A 15432-nucleotide genomic window follows, 5' to 3' on the forward strand; every position below is an offset into this window, starting at 1 on the left:
AGCTCAGGAGACACTCGAGAAGCTGAAGGCATTCGACGGTCGAGACGACATCATGGTGATTCTCGCACACGATGCATCTTTGTTGGATGTCCTGGATTTCTTTCCTCGTAGTATCAATGACTGGATGGCAAAGGGATGGGATGAGCAGGCGAGGTGGTTATTTTTACAAGACACCGCTCGATCGTAACGGTGCGAGAATTACATACATAAGTTGGAAATTCTGGCATGTGCGAGATCAAATAGGTTATGCGGTGGGTGCAAGGTGCTTCGGCGCCCACCGTGAAAATGCTCAATAAGCTCATCTGCCATTTATCACTGTGCTTCTCTCATTTTTTTCAATTATTAAAATTCAGGTCATGAATTTCTTCACTGTTGTGAAAGCCTACTTTTATGGCTTCGAGTTGACTGCCGAAGGAGAATTTCCACAGAGCCCTCGCTTATGCCTACTGACATCAACAGCGACGATTGATCGGTATCTGCGATTCTTCATTCCAGTCTCTTTTCAGTTCAGTGGAGTGTAGTCAGATATAAGTCACGGTGTCGCACGCAGTTAATTGGTTACAGACCGTCCGGCAACATTGACCTTGGACCTCAAGCACCGTAGGGCCCCTGACACTTAGTTCGTGGGCATGGCCGCCGGGTTCCGACCTCCGACCTCCGCGTCCACGTTCGCTGCTGCACGCCGAAACGCGTTTCTGACAGCCTCCTCTCACAGGAGAATCTAATTAGGAACTATCGCTAGAGAATTTGTCTTAAACCTCCACTGTAGCTTCCTCGGCTTCGTTTCGGGGTGCTGGCCAATGTATATATCGCACACGGAGACGAACCCAACAAGGTGTTTACACCACGTAATTGTCTGTAATTCTTCTTCTGGAAAGCTCGTTGGTATCACAGAGGACAGGCCTGGATCATAAGTAAATATGGCGTCTATTTAAGAGCTTGGTGAGAGAATCGCCCGGAACTCGGCTGTGGTCAACAAGTGGCTGGCCAGCCAGAAATGCAAAAGTCCGTCTTTCCACCAGGACGCAGATCAGGAATTCCCATCTACGGCGAAGTCCCCAGAGATAGACACAGCTCGACTCGCTATCATGGATGACACAAGCGCTCTACATGATTTGATCATCGGTCCTGGCGAGGTCTTGCGCCGTCTCTATTGGGGTGTGAGTAATGTGTACACCCACTTGCCAGTACTACATGCTGACAAAAGTACACAGTCCAATGATAATTCGGTACTTCAATGCATCTATCATATTGGAATCCTTGACACAATCCCGCTCGGTGGCAGCGCATCCTACGAAGATATCTCTGCCAAAGTAGGTCTGGCGGAGGCGCAGGTCAAAGCTATAGTCCGCCAGGCAGCCGTCAATCGTGTACTGCGCGAGGTTGACGGCAGCAAAGGGACCCTGGTAGAGCATACAGCCTCTTCCGCACTGCTTCTCCGCAATCATGTCATGAGAGACTGGTATTGGCACTGCGTCGAAGAGATGTTCCCCGCCGGTGCCAAACTCGCTGAGGCACTCGAGAAATATCAGGGCAGCAAGGCACCCGAGGACAGCGCCTTCAACCTGGCCTTCAATACGAGAGACCTGATCTACAAGTTTCTTGAGCAGCATCCTGAGCGTCAGGCCCGGTTCTTTGGTGCGATGGAGGGAGTGGGCAAGGACCCAGGTCATGATCTCAGGCACATTGTGACTGGCTACCCCTGGGAGAAGCTAAGCAATGGCGCCACTGTTGTTGATGTAAGTCATAAGTGTTCAATTCCATTTATTTAGCAGCTGAACATTCATTTTGGGTAAATCTGCGCTTCACGCTGCTGACAGAAGATTTTGGTATAGGTTGGTGGCTCCTCAGGCTTCCTTAGCATCGCCTTAGCTGGAAGTCACCCGAATCTCACCAAGTTAGTGGTTCAAGACTATAAATACACAGTTGAGGAGGGTGCCGCTCGACTCCCATCCGAGCTTTCTGCACGGGTGCAGTTCGTGCCGCATGACTTCTTCCAACCGCAACCAACTACCGGGGCGGATGTTTATGTCCTGCGTCACATCTGTCATAACTGGTCGGTTGAGAACTGCGCGCCGATCCTGCGCCAGATTGTGCGGGATTTTCCACTGACCCTCGTCTGCCTCTTCTGCGAGGGTCTCGCTTTCATGGGCGCTAATGCTTACCTTGCTAGCGATGTTCGTTTAAACACTAGAACAGATATGTCTGCTTTGTACTCGTAGCCGAGAACCGACATCCTTCCAGATCTCCACCCTATTTGCAGCGGACCCAGTGATGACTGGGATCAATTACGGTGGTGAGTGTTCGCCACAATCATTCACGTCTCTTAATGTACGCATTCCGAAAACTTGACTGACCGGGGTTACTTACAAACATAAGTTGCGTGGCTCTCTGCCGCCGCCTCCTCAGTCGTGGCTGGCGCAATATGCACCGCGACGAAGAAAGTCCGGGTGAGTCACGCCCAAAGATCTCAGACCCCGATTCGGATGGAATTGGCTGACCACAATATGACAGAGCATTACGCTCACTGGATTCATTATGTTCACAATCTTCTTCGCGCTCATGGCTTCCGCCGGTGCTCAGTCTAGAGAAGAGGTCTGGGCTCATCCGGTATTCCTCGGATTGGGGCTTGGTCTTGTCACTAGTACACGTGAGTTCGTTGAAGAGACTGCACATCCCAGACAAGAGGGTCCTTCTGGTTATGTTCGCTGATTTTCATGTGGTTGTCACAACCGCACAACTCTCCACACCACCGGAGCTCATCGCCAGCGCAACCGGCATCATCATTGGCATCCGAGCTCTGGGAGGAAGTGTTGGTATTCCAATCTGTAAGTGAATCTACTGGGTTAAAACTTCCGTATTTACCAGCTAATTGGTCTTTTCTTTTGCTGTCCTAGACACAGCTGTGTACAACAACCAATACTCGCGTGGTTTTGGCACTGTGGCAACAGCAGCCACTCAGGCCGGCCTTTCTGCGGATACTGCTCAGCAATTCGCTCAGATTTTGATGCAGACGTCCGGGAATATCAGTGCTGTTGCATCCTTGCCAGGAATCATGCCAGAGATTATCAATGCTGGTTCCGTGGCGAGACTGGATTCCATCGCCCTAGCTTATCGGTACATTTGGAGTACTGGTATACCTTTCATGCTTATGGCCACCACAGGTGTGTATAATGATTTCGTGGAGACTCCAAGCCTAGCTATTCATACTGACTCTCAACAAGCATCCTATTTCATTATCGATCACAAAGAGGAATTCAACCACCGTGTTGACACCCCTCTTCCGAGTTAATCATGCATGCGAAGACCGAATGCAGCCACCCTGGAGAGGAAACATATACAACACTATTCCTGCCACTCGAGTTCAATTACGACTTAAAAGTTGACTGTTTTATGTGGCACCGAATGTGTGCGAGAAACATATGTTTTGTACGCCTCTATCATACTCAATGTTCTGCTCGACAGCGACTGATACTCTCGTCCTTCCTATCTTCCAGAACCAGGCGTGACGGGCTCAGGCATGAGATTAAGAGGCTTCCATGAACATTTCAATTTGTTATCAACAGTCCAATTGCACATGTTTTCCAGGTAGAGTGGCAGGAGTGGCGGCATGGCCAAATATAGACTTGAAAAAGAGCTATGATTCATGATTCATGGCGCTTCCAAGTCCTATTACTCAGATATTCAAATTCCAGAGGCAAACAGGCGGAAATATAGGATTTGAGATTTATCAGCATGGTGAAGTGAAAGGAGAAGGCTCTGCAGAACACAAATTTTGGCAGATCCCTCCAAGTAGTGCCGCCTACATTTGCAAGTCGAGGCTGGCACGCCCCAAGTAGCAGAGACTGACTCAACCTCGACATGCATTTCTAGCGTCTTTGATTCCGAGGTATGATCGAGCCTTGAGTCTTCTTTCATAAACAAGTTGGCACCGGATAGTTGCCATAGGCTGCGGAGCCCTAATGGCTTGGAACAAGAGGCTGCACATCTGGGTGTGAAACTCTTTGTACCAATAGGCACACAGCCAATTTTCAAATGCTAGATATCGATTATGTGGTTTCTCGCTTTCCTCTACCTCTACTAGTAGACCATCGTCACTCTCAGCTTTTTGAGGGTGGTCACCCTTTTGAGCCAGCAGCGCAGTTGACCCTACTATAAATCGGCTTGCTGCATCTTACAAACTAGTCATATATGTGTAAATACTTCTACTCCGGTACAACTTCTCCCGCTTTAGGTGTCCCTGAACATGGTAAGCACCATTTCACACATACGCGGCGCCTCTCAAGGCGCCAGTCTCTTGTACCCAGGTATCGGCTTTGATACATACCTCACGTTACAAGTGAGCGGTTCAGACGAAAGAGGTTTTCTGCCCAGTGTTGGGCTGCGAAAATGCATTCGAATTGCGAATAAACACGAAAACGTATTCGCATAAAGGCATCTTCGGGCAGTGGTTCAAGAACAAGCTCGGCGCTCCTCGGCACCCGGGTGCCGGGATTCGAGCCTTGCCGGCGCTACGCCTGCGAATTCCCCGCGACAAGACTCACGTTGCAAGTGGCTGTGGTAATTCGGCCAGTGCGGTTACAGCTCTGTCGAATTTCTTGTTGACTTAGCATCAGGCAATGGCCCAGCACTCTTGAGACTCTCATTTTCTGACTGCGTACAGTACTACTTTCCCAAAAGGCTAAGCCCCGCAGTATTACGGATGCCGCTGCGAGGAATCCGGGTATCGGCAGCCGTGTTCAATGTTTTTTTTAAAGGTAGTAGTAACCTAATGGTATAAGGTAAAGTTGCTTATTAGCTACAACTCCAAAATGTGTTGAAAATGTGTGCTACAAAGCTGTCCATGACAAACCATCCCCAACCATCATCTCTATACACTTGTCTTTAGTTGCAGAAGCATCACTCCAAACTCACCTCCACCTATCATTCTATAGAGCCAGCAAAAATGAACGGGAACCATGACTTAGAACAGCTCACTGAGCAGTTCCAAAGTCTTTGCAGCCAGGTTCCTGCTGCATTCAAAAACAATTCACAGGATCAACGCTCTCTGGAGAAGCACCGTTTGGCGGCCGTTAGAGCTGCCCAAAATACACTGAAGCTTCTGCAAACAGACGACGAACTGGCCACGCAGCAAACATGGGTTGTAAGTGGCATGAGCTTTAATAGTTGATTTCTTATCCGTGCCAGTAGGGTGAAATAGCATTCGCCTGGTTGGAAAGGGCTGGGCGTATGTTCAGGTATACTTGATGGCTAATGTTCACAGTACAACCCTACAGCCTCTTGAGATTGTGGGCACAGCAATCGCCTGCGATATAGGGCTCTTTACCATTTTGTCAGAAGCGAATGAGCCCTTGAATACTGGACAAGTCTTCAAGAAAGGAGCAAAGGGTGACCCGCTTCTTGTTGAGCGGACACTCCGATTCCTGGCTGCTCACGGTTTTGTTGACCAGCAGGACACTGGCGCATACATCGCAAATGCCAGAACTAGGGACTATGCCACAGAGGAGAGGGTCGCAAACGTTTGGACAATGTAAGTGCACCATTCGAAAGTAATTCTAGGACGGATTCCTGGTTACCTGTCTCTACCTCCTGTTATGTGCTGAGACGTGGTGCTAACAGGGAAAAGGCTTTTTTGCATGCGATCCTATTCAGCTTTGCCTTTCTTTCTCAGAGACATTGGCCTCGGGGACTCGACGGATCCCGACAACTGCGCCTGGCAGTACGGCTGGCATACCAAGGAGACATTCTGGCAATGGCTGGAGTCTCACCCGGAAATGTCCCGCCATTTCAATGTTTACATGACCATGACCGCGGCACGTAGTCGCTTTGATGATGACAACCTGTGCGAGTTTTACCCATTCGAGAAGCTTTTCAAAGATTCTCGCCCTGAAGAAATACTCTTCGTTGACGTGTAAATTTGCTGTCCCCTGACACTGATTGGTCTGTGGGGCACAGCTGTGCTTTTGGTGCCGCGTGGCGATTCTCCCTCAGCAGTTCTCTCCAAGCTAATTCAAGCATCTCGTGGTATCCAGCGGCGGAGGCTTCGGGCAGCAATGTATCAGCCTGCGCAAGTCATTTCCAAGAAGTTCCGGGCGAGTTATTTTACAAGACCGTCCAAGTATTGTAGCAAATAGGCGCATACCTGATGTGGAAGTCATGGAAGTTGACATGATCAAGGGGCAGCCCGTGAAAGGTACGTTAATTTCGAAAACACTCGACCAAATCCCATCATCCTCTACCCCATCTCCTAGAAACGTTGCGCTCACAACCAACCTCGAGGGAGATAGGAGCCAAAGGGTATTACTTCCGTGGAGTACTGCACGATCACAATGATGTCGTTTGTCGCAAGTTTCTTGCCCACATTAAAGACGCAATGGGACCAACATCAAGATTGTTGATTCATGAGAAGCTGGTTGCGGACGTAAATCCGAGCACGGTGGCTACAAAGTCGGATCTGCTCATGATGTCTGTCTATGCGGCCATGGAGCGCTCTGCCGGTCAAATGAAGCATTTGCTGGAATCTGTAGGATTGAAAGTTGTCGGAAAGCATTCCGGGGTTGGGTCGAGTGAATGGCATATCATGGAGGCTGTACTGGGATAGATGATAATTAAGAATAGATTTTTTTTTCGAGCTCTCGCACTTACACAGACTTTGTTGTTATCAATAAACGTCTTGATGGTGAGATCAAAATGCACGCCCTATACGCATGTGTGGACTGGTGCTGAATCGTCGGACCTTTATCTCCCGACATAAAGTAATGTCAGAAGGCATTATATATACTTAGGTACATTTTTATGCAGAGTCAATACGCAGCCCCATTATATGATTGATTTTTATTCGCCCTATCGCAGCGTATCTGTAGACTGGACTATACTTGTGTATCGTGCGCAGATTTACTAAGGATAAGACGTACATTGAAGTAAAGAAATCAAAAACAACAACTAAGCTGAGGAGCTGCGCATGCCCGGTAGCTACGTGAATCGGAGGAGCTACACTGGAAATTTCCATGAGATTCATGATCTCCTTCAAGATACCGGAAATTCTAAGGATAACCACCAGTAATAGTGAGAATTGGCCCTGTTGGAGATGTATTAAATATTTGAAGCCATTTCGTGTCGGTTCGGGAAGTAGACTGCTTACCATTTACCCATCCGCCGTCTTCTGACATCAGGAAGGCTACAACCCTTGCAATATCTTCAGGCACACCACAACGACCAAGAGGCGTCCTGTTCGCGGCCATATTCTCAAAAGTTTCGAATGGCCAATCCGCAGTAGCACCGGGAATGTAACGCCAGGCATTCTCGTAGAACATATCTGATATTATACCCCCAGGTGCAATCCCGTTCACAGTTATGCGGCGAGAACCAAAATCCGTCGCAAAAGCCTTGACCATACCAACCACAGCTAACTTTGATGAGTTGTATAGGGCGTGATCTTTGATCCCCAGCGCACCTGCTGCCAGGGAGCTCATGAGGACCACACGGCCACCATCTTGGAGGTGCTTCCAGGCAGTCTTGGCCACGAAGAACTGGGCTTTTGTGTTAAGTGAGAAGAAATAGTCGTATTGCGCCTCGCTGATCTCTTCGGTCTTGTCGAAGGACTCGGCCCCGCTGTTGCTGAAGACGAAATCGATCCTTCCAAAGTGGTCTGCTGCCTCCTGAAACAGCCTCTCAATCTCAGAGACCTTGGTTACATCGGCCTGGATGGATATGGCAGCGTCTTTGGAGCCTGTAACGTCCACAATGGCATTGACTGCGTCATCTGCAGCTTGTTTGCTCTTCGCGTAGTTAATTACGATTTTGCAACCACGTCTGGCAAGCTCAAGAGCGCAACCACGGCCAATTCCTCGACTTGCGCCTGTAATCAAGGCCACTTTTCCATGCAAATATGCTGTCGGGATTATGACTGGCTGAGAAGACATGGTTGAGAACACATTAAGTTGAAGCAGGTCCAGTTGAATTGAAATTATAGATCAGAACGTATTGTACCAGTCTTCCAGGTATTGTTGGCTTTGGGCTTTCCTTGAACAGTGAAATATAAGAGTTGACTTGAATTTTACATCACTTCATGGAGAAAGTTGACTACGTTCAAAGTACGCCTAGGTCGTTCGCCCGGAGGCTTACTCCCCGAAGCCGTCTCCAGGCCGGGACTCGGCTGCCGAGTTCAACAAGCTCCACTACGCTCCTCCACGGCTCGGAATTCTTCCTTGTGAGTTCGCCATTATCCTGCTCGAAGAAATGAATTGGTGTATTGATTTTGAAACTTTCTTCTCATTCAAATCCAGAAGTTATGGTGGTCTGAAAATGTCGTTGGCTCGACCAGTCCTCTTCTATCGGATACCAATTTTCCCAGGGGTGTAAGCAAGCACAGCGTTGGAGCAGGTCAAATATGCCTTTAACAGCAATAGGCTAGCTATGTATTTTAACGAAGTGGATTTCCAAAAGCAGAGCCTCTATGGCAGAGTAAAGGGCTTTGCTCCCCATGATTTGCCTTCGCCTCGCTTTTGCAGACGGCGAAGTAGTACCAAGTGATTTATATGTAGCATCAAGAGGCTGACCTGGGCGGATTTGGTGACCTCACCATCAAAAACGAAAACTGAAACGGGATCAGACAGGACGAATTCTTCCAAATCCATGTCCTGAGCCCGAGGGGGCCACAGCGGACACAGCAGCCGATGGCTGGTGTGTCCATGCCTGAGTGCTATACAGTTTCACGTACGACTTTGCAATCATCCAGCCGGGCTTCTGATCAGTGACTCATTTCCTATAAATAAGAGCTTGTGTGAATTTGTAATTATTCACAAGGCAAGTTACTAACTACCTCAGTACCTGAATGATGTACTGTAGTCGGGTTGAGGTCTCCCAAGGTAATGTTGGTAATCACGGCGCTAGGAAGGTACGTACCTGGGAGGCTAAGCTGAGTGGCCTGACTCAGCCTCTTGCCTCTTAGGCAGTCAGGCAGTGCAGAGCCAGTGACTGGCCCAGTCAGCCAGTCAGCTGCCGGCCCCATGGTCCCCACTGAAACCATCAGTCAACTTTCTGTCACAGACGACTGCCTGACCAAGCCCAAACATCATCTTCTCTCCTTACCCATCGTCAATCGTTCTCGCCCACGAACCCGTCACTCTCACTATCGTCTGCCACTCCAGTGCTGTCGATCTTGCAGAGACGGTTGTCCGCAGTTTCTGACCTGCTTTTTTTTCTCGACGGGGACAAGGCGCATCGACCCAGATCGCATTGTTGCTCGTGGAGGACACCTTCACTGGTTGCAGATAAAGCGGTCGGCGACAAAGCAACAAGGACGCGAGCCTGCCTTTTGTCCAGTGAACCCGTTTCCTTTTCGATCTGAACACGACACACGAGCGCTTCACGGTTCCCGTAACGATTTCTGGGGCGTCATTTGCGGTGGTTTTCAAGTCGACTTCCCGCGCGAGCTTCGAGTAGCGACCGATTCATTTTCATTCGGTACTTTGGGGTGTTTCACATCGACGAAGTCATTGCACGAGATAGGGTGAACAAATTGGCGGAGATCAGCTAGCACCAAGCGACAGGGCCGTCTTTACGGACGTCCCAGCAAGACCGTCAAGACGCATTCACCACTTTTCCGTTCAGTTGCGACCAACCTTCTCTCAAGAAGCACAGAAGACACCACTAATACCCACGTCACTCGGGCAATCAAATCGCACAAAGCAGATCTCAGGAAGGAGAGGAAAGCGAAGAGGAAGATACGCCTAGACGCAGAGCACAACATCCACGTCGCTCGGAAGAGAGAACCCAAGACTTTGCGCCCGCAACAAACGATCAGCCAGTCCTTCTCAAACTCGAAGCCGATCAAACACGTCGCGGCCAAAAAGACCCCTAGCATAATTGGAACTGATCGCGAGGTGTTCGCTGAGGTGGTTAACGACTCCTCGTCAGTCACCCTCAGCTCCAACGCTATGGCGTCGACAACCTCGCCCGCGACGATTGTCGGGGGCCCCAACGATGACTACAAGGAGAACGACCAAGTCTCTCACATCATGATGTGCCCCGACTGCAAAGAGTTCCCGCCAAACCTTACTGAGGAGTTCAGCAGCGGCGACATGGTTTGCGCAACCTGTGGACTTGTTGTAAGTGGGTCCCTAGGCTTCATATCACACTGATACTGACCGAAATTCCCATAGGTTGGAGACAAAATCGTTGACACGCGATCTGAGTGGCGCACGTTTGCCAATGACGACACGAACAACGATGACCCGTCCCGTGTCGGTGATGTGGGCAACCCTCTCTTCGAGGACACTGTCGCGACCTTGCAGACTACGATTGGCAGCGAGGGCAGCAACTCGTTCCACTTGATGAAGACGCAGCAGAAGACGGTTGAGAAGGGAGCGAAGAACCTCAAGGAAGGGTTCTCGCAAATCAAGACTCTGACTGATGCTCTTCAAGTCGGAAACAACGTTTCGCGACACAGCGATGCACATCTTCAAGCGTATGTACATGATTCCTTCGCTTGTATGAACTCCTGTAAGGCAATTTGCTCACCCCAAATGAAAGTGGCCGACGAGAAGAAATTCTTGAAGGGCAAGCCCCAGGAAGCTGTCATTGCCGGATGCATCTTCGTTGCGTGCCGTCAAGGCGGTGTCGCCAGAACCTTCCGAGAGATTTTCAACCTTACCCGCGTGTCCAAGAAGGAGATCGGTCGGGTGTTCAAGCTACTCGAGAAGTTCCTGGTGGATATCCAAAACGAAGGCGACAAGGTTGGCCACAGCGCTGTGTCTACCGTCAGCGGTTTCGAGCAGCGAGGTTCGACTAATGCTGAGGATCTTGTACGCCGATACGTGTCCCAGTTGGGTGTGCGCAACCAGTCCGAGGTCGAATCTGTCGGCATGCTTATCGCAAAGAAGACCGGCCAGGTTAGTACCCTGGCTGGACGGTCTCCCTTGTCGGTCGCGGCGGCCTGCATCTTCATGGCCACCCACTACTTGGGTGAGGCGAAGACATCCAAAGACATCGCCGTGGTGGCCGGTGTGAGTGACGGTACGATCAAGACCGCCTACAAGTACCTCTACGCCGAGAAGGAGTCCTTGCTTGACGCGGAGGCTTTCCAGAAGAGCCGGGGCCGTGGTAAGATCGAGAGGCTGCCTTCTGCATAGGTTGATAAGGCAGCCCGACCCCCTCGTGGCAACGCCCTTTCGCCTCTACCCGTCGTCGAAGGTCGTGTCTCGCCTGTGGACTCGAACGTTGGTTCTTAGGAAGCCGGTGGCCCGTCGAAGCTATCGCCCACTCCTCAGCACCCTGGGCAAGCCCATTACATTGCGAGCGTCCAGTCGTCCAGGAACCCCTGAGGCTAATGCTTTACCCCAAGCATGGGACATGCGTGTCTCCATGATACGTCTTTCTTTCACAGCGCTGAGCCCGCTATTAATGGCTCTTTTTGGACGGTTGTCTACCCAGCCTGTTTGGTCATTGGTTGGTATTGCGAGGATGATCAAGATTGAGCCAAGACAGAGGTCAACCACACATCAGGCATAGGGTACATGCAGATGAATTACTCATTTAGCGACACCTGTACTCCTGCTTGTGATTAACCTGTGCTGGTGCAGTCTGGCCGTATGAAGAGGCCGCGATGAACTCATGCGGTCTAGTGCTAACGTGACCCTTAGAAAGCTTAGAAATGATTTCAATGCCCCCAGCCAAGGTCAGGTCAAGTATCCCTTTCATGTAGAAGCCGACTCTATCTGCTACCCCACAACCAAATACAAACCGTGGATATCACAAGTTCTCTCCATTCTTAGCCCTGAGTGACTGCTACGTTATGTGCTTGTTGATCGCGGAATATTTGGATACAGATCCCACACAACGACGCTGAGTTGATAGGAAGAAGACGTTTGACCATGTAAAGCTTCAGCATTGTCTAGTTGGGCGCAACAGTCGAAAATGACAATCTCATGGTGATTTGCACCGAACAGTGTGGCCCGGGGCCTTTGCCTCACAGATAGTGCATCTGATAAGGCAGAGTGGGTCCGCCCGTTCCGAATGATTGGATCGGATAGGACAGCCAAGGCCCAAAATTCCTAGGCACGTCTGTCGCGTCCAGCCTCGACTTCCGCTTCCTGCTACTACCAATCCAAAGACATGACATTGAGCCCTCAATGCCAGTGTCTTGTCTAGTAGACTCTCATCTGTCGCAGTTGAAACCCCTATCACACCAGCTCAGTACTGGGCCAGTTTATCAGGATGTCGGGTCGAAGGTCAGGCAGAGCTGCTGCTAAGCGCGCAGCCGCAGCACTGGGTAAGTCTTTAATGGGAGCATCCCAACCAACCCTAGCTACGGGCTCCTCTTTTCCACCCGCCAGGGCACAGTCCCGGTCGGGCTTTTCATCTGCCACCCTTCACCTCCTCTGCAAGCCGTCACAGGTTACTTCTGGCGACGGCTGCTCCTCGCTGCTAACCGGGACACCGCATCGGCTGCAATTCACCCACAAGAGACATGTCTAACCCCGTCGCAGAGAACACCCCCAAGACATGGAAGGAAATCGAGGACGACGACGAGCACATGCCTGATGCCGAACCAGAAGATGACAAGAAGACGGAGGGAGATGGAGATGGCACCGATGGCGAGGCTTCCGCCGTTGCTGAGAATGCCGAGGAGGAAGTCGAGGACGTGCCCGAGGACAAATCACCTAGCCCTCCGCCCCAACCCGTCATACGCCGTAAAAGGCTCGGTCGCCCACCCAAGGTCAAACCTCCTGGTTGGGACGAGGGTATCGAAGTGCCTCGAGATGAAGCGACCCCACGGCGTCGTGGGCGCGGGGGCTGGCGCGGCCGGGGCGGACGCAAGGGCCAGCCTGCCCCAGTCACGCAGCAGGCCATCGAAAAGGACGGCCCAGTGTACGATATCATCGAAGACGAGCTCGCTCTCCCGGAGGATCCCGAGGGCGAGACCAAGGTTGACAAGATGGGCTATCTACAAGGGGGCCGCGAGTACCGTTGCCGAACCTTCACCATCCAGGGCCGTGGCGACCGCCTGTACATGTTGTCGACGGAGCCGGCTCGCTGCGTGGGATTCCGAGACTCCTACCTCTTCTTCACCAAGCACCGCCGCCTGTACAAGAGCATTGTGACCGATGATGAGAAGCGCGACATGATCGAGCGCGAGCTGATACCCCACTCTTACAAAGGTCGATCCATAGGTGTGGTCACGGCCCGATCGGTGTACCGCGAATTTGGCGCCTTGATCTTGGTTGGTGGTCGCTGGATCCTCGACGATTACGACATTCAGCGCTCAAGAGACGAGGGCCACGCTGAAGGGGCGCTTGCGGACCCCAACGACAAGTATAACCCCAACGAACCGTACAACAAGAACCAGTATGTCGCATGGTTTGGTGCCAGTCAAGTCTACCATACCAGCGCGCCTATTGCAACGACTCAGGTGGCAGAGATGAAGAAGCGCCGCGTTGCTGTCAACGACGTCAACTGGATGTTTGAGCATGTTCGAGAAGCTGCGTTAGTAGGATGACCCTTTTTGCTTGACGTACGTGGGTGCTAATGCTCGTCTATAGGAACTTCAACGCTCAAATCAACGCAATCCGCCGGCGCAACAACAAGGGCGTGTACGATGTCCACCAACACCATTCAATATCCCGCCATCATGCAACCTACACAAGCGCGCATCGAGCCGGTCGCGGCTTCGGACCCCGACGATGTCAACGCCGAGTCCCAAATCTTCCCACCCCTGAGCCCCAGCATCCCACGCAACTTCATGGTCACTGATACATACTTCGAGACCCCTCCTTCGGGTATCGCCGCCGTCACCTACGACAGCGTGCCAAAGGGCTCGGCCAACGGCGACAACGGCTCCGACTTCCTGGCACCGTTCCGCGGCCTGGGCGCTGTCAGCGACGAGATCAAGGACTGCTTGCCACCCGAGTGTCGTGAGGCTTTTGAGACGGCCGCCGCGCAGGAAAAAAATTGGCATGCTAAGTGGGGCGTAGAGGCAAACGCGAAATCCAGGCGGAACCCTATCATTGACAAGGCGATCGTGCCGTATAGCGCGCGGTAAATCGAGCCAAACCACACGTCTTGGTCCAATGTGCTTTCAGTGGCAATCTGTCTCAGGTGGCTATTTCACCACGTATTAGGAAGTTGATTGAGTGTCCTGGGTCATTCCTGATGAAGTAGGGGGAAAACAGGCAAGAAAAAGAGAGAAGCCTTGATCAAGCGATCAGATGTTGCAAGGAAGCCTTGAAGACTACCACAGCTTTGGGCTCTCAGGGAGACCGGTCTGTGGCTCGCGCCTGAGATGTGGAAATTTTAGGCATCAACAGAGCAGAGAGAGAGGCCGGGCCTTGCGGCCAAACCACATGTATATCAGATACCCCCTTCCCGTTGTTGTCGGAAGAGGCGCATGCAACAGGCACCATTGGGATGAGGAGTTTAGGAATTATGATACCGACGACGACGTCTTTAATGAAATCAGGATGGAACAACAGTTAATCAAGCTATTTTTCATTGACAAGGCTTTGCTGTTACCTTGTAGTACTGCGTCGACATCAAGTAGCCAGTCTTGAATGAAGGCAAAGCAAAAAAGCGTGCCGTGGGCTTCGACGATGAAACGTCGAGCCATACGCTCACCTGAACGGCTAAAGAATCTGCGCCGAACTGCTCATGAGCTTGCAACCACTCTACTTCCACCTTTCAGGTGATGCAGACCCCTTCCTGTTTGATACATGTTCTGTCCCTTGGTTTTCGGGGGCATCAAGAGCCCTCCATTCTGGGATATTCATCGAGTAGATAGATGTGGTACAATTTTACAATCATCGCAACTGAAGCCTTCAGTATTTGCAACATTCCTGTACCTAAACATGGATTCCAAGGATATTCTGTTGATGGCTTCTCGTGTAGCCCGGAAGCGCCGCCGCGTGTTATATTCACACTCACTTTTGGTCTGGTCGCCGGTAGTTCTTCAAGGCACCACAATTGGCAAAGCTGCTGGAACCGCGAGCTGATAGCCGGCGCTCTATATTCGTCACCACTAATGCTTGGTGTCCGTGACATGAGTTCACACGTGTGCAAAGCCGACCGACTATCAATCAGCGCAGGCCTGCTCTCTAGGAGTCTACCGAACATGGGGGTTCCATTGGAGAGAAAGACTCTTGTCAATGCCGGGACGAGGTTCTTCGCAAACGTGAGGTCGACAGCGTAGGCAAACACCAGCGAGCCCCATCGTCGGTCTCCGTCCGCGCCGTTCCCGACTAACAAGGGCGAAGGGCTCCCAGCCCCAGCCCCTTCAACCGCCGTTCGGTCGCTTGCCTTGTTTCGACCGAATGTTCCACCTGGTTCGCTCTCGAGGTGGATATCTGCATCGCCTAGTGTTACTGAAGAGGTCGATCACACCCCCGGTACCCACCTTTGGCCGCGGCCCAATGGGCTGGGCGGCTGCGGCAGACTCGA

General features: G+C 51.3%; 4 protein-coding genes across 4 annotated transcripts; 3 read left to right on the forward strand and 1 right to left on the reverse strand.

Annotated features, from left to right (window-relative positions):
• Positions 1–1088: 1088 nt before the first annotated feature.
• Positions 1089–5915, forward strand: INS49_000863 (uncharacterized protein; the record flags this gene model as incomplete). Its single annotated transcript, XM_043161698.1, has 9 exons — positions 1089–1160; positions 1215–1739; positions 1836–2177; positions 2245–2296; positions 2380–2450; positions 2515–2650; positions 5112–5143; positions 5277–5530; positions 5672–5915. 9 exons carry the CDS (start codon positions 1089–1091, stop codon positions 5913–5915), a joined length of 1728 nt encoding a protein of 575 aa, XP_043030204.1.
• Positions 5916–7043: 1128 nt separating this feature from the next.
• On the reverse strand, positions 7044–8584 carry INS49_000864 (uncharacterized protein; the record flags this gene model as incomplete). Its single annotated transcript, XM_043161699.1, has 3 exons — positions 7044–7078; positions 7142–7776; positions 8559–8584. 3 exons carry the CDS (start codon positions 8582–8584, stop codon positions 7044–7046), a joined length of 696 nt encoding a protein of 231 aa, XP_043030205.1.
• A 91-nt stretch (positions 8585–8675) lies between these two features.
• INS49_000865 (uncharacterized protein) lies at positions 8676–11132 on the forward strand (the record flags this gene model as incomplete). Its single annotated transcript, XM_043161700.1, has 4 exons — positions 8676–8682; positions 9643–10109; positions 10164–10491; positions 10534–11132. 4 exons carry the CDS (start codon positions 8676–8678, stop codon positions 11130–11132), a joined length of 1401 nt encoding a protein of 466 aa, XP_043030206.1.
• Positions 11133–12469: 1337 nt separating this feature from the next.
• On the forward strand, positions 12470–14041 carry INS49_000866 (uncharacterized protein; the record flags this gene model as incomplete). Its single annotated transcript, XM_043161701.1, has 3 exons — positions 12470–13485; positions 13542–13599; positions 13658–14041. 3 exons carry the CDS (start codon positions 12470–12472, stop codon positions 14039–14041), a joined length of 1458 nt encoding a protein of 485 aa, XP_043030207.1.
• Positions 14042–15432: the final 1391 nt, after the last annotated feature.

This window comes from Diaporthe citri (assembly GCF_014595645.1).
Source record: "Diaporthe citri strain NFHF-8-4 chromosome Unknown scaffold_1, whole genome shotgun sequence".
In the NCBI taxonomy this organism is placed as follows: Eukaryota; Fungi; Ascomycota; class Sordariomycetes; order Diaporthales; family Diaporthaceae; genus Diaporthe; species Diaporthe citri.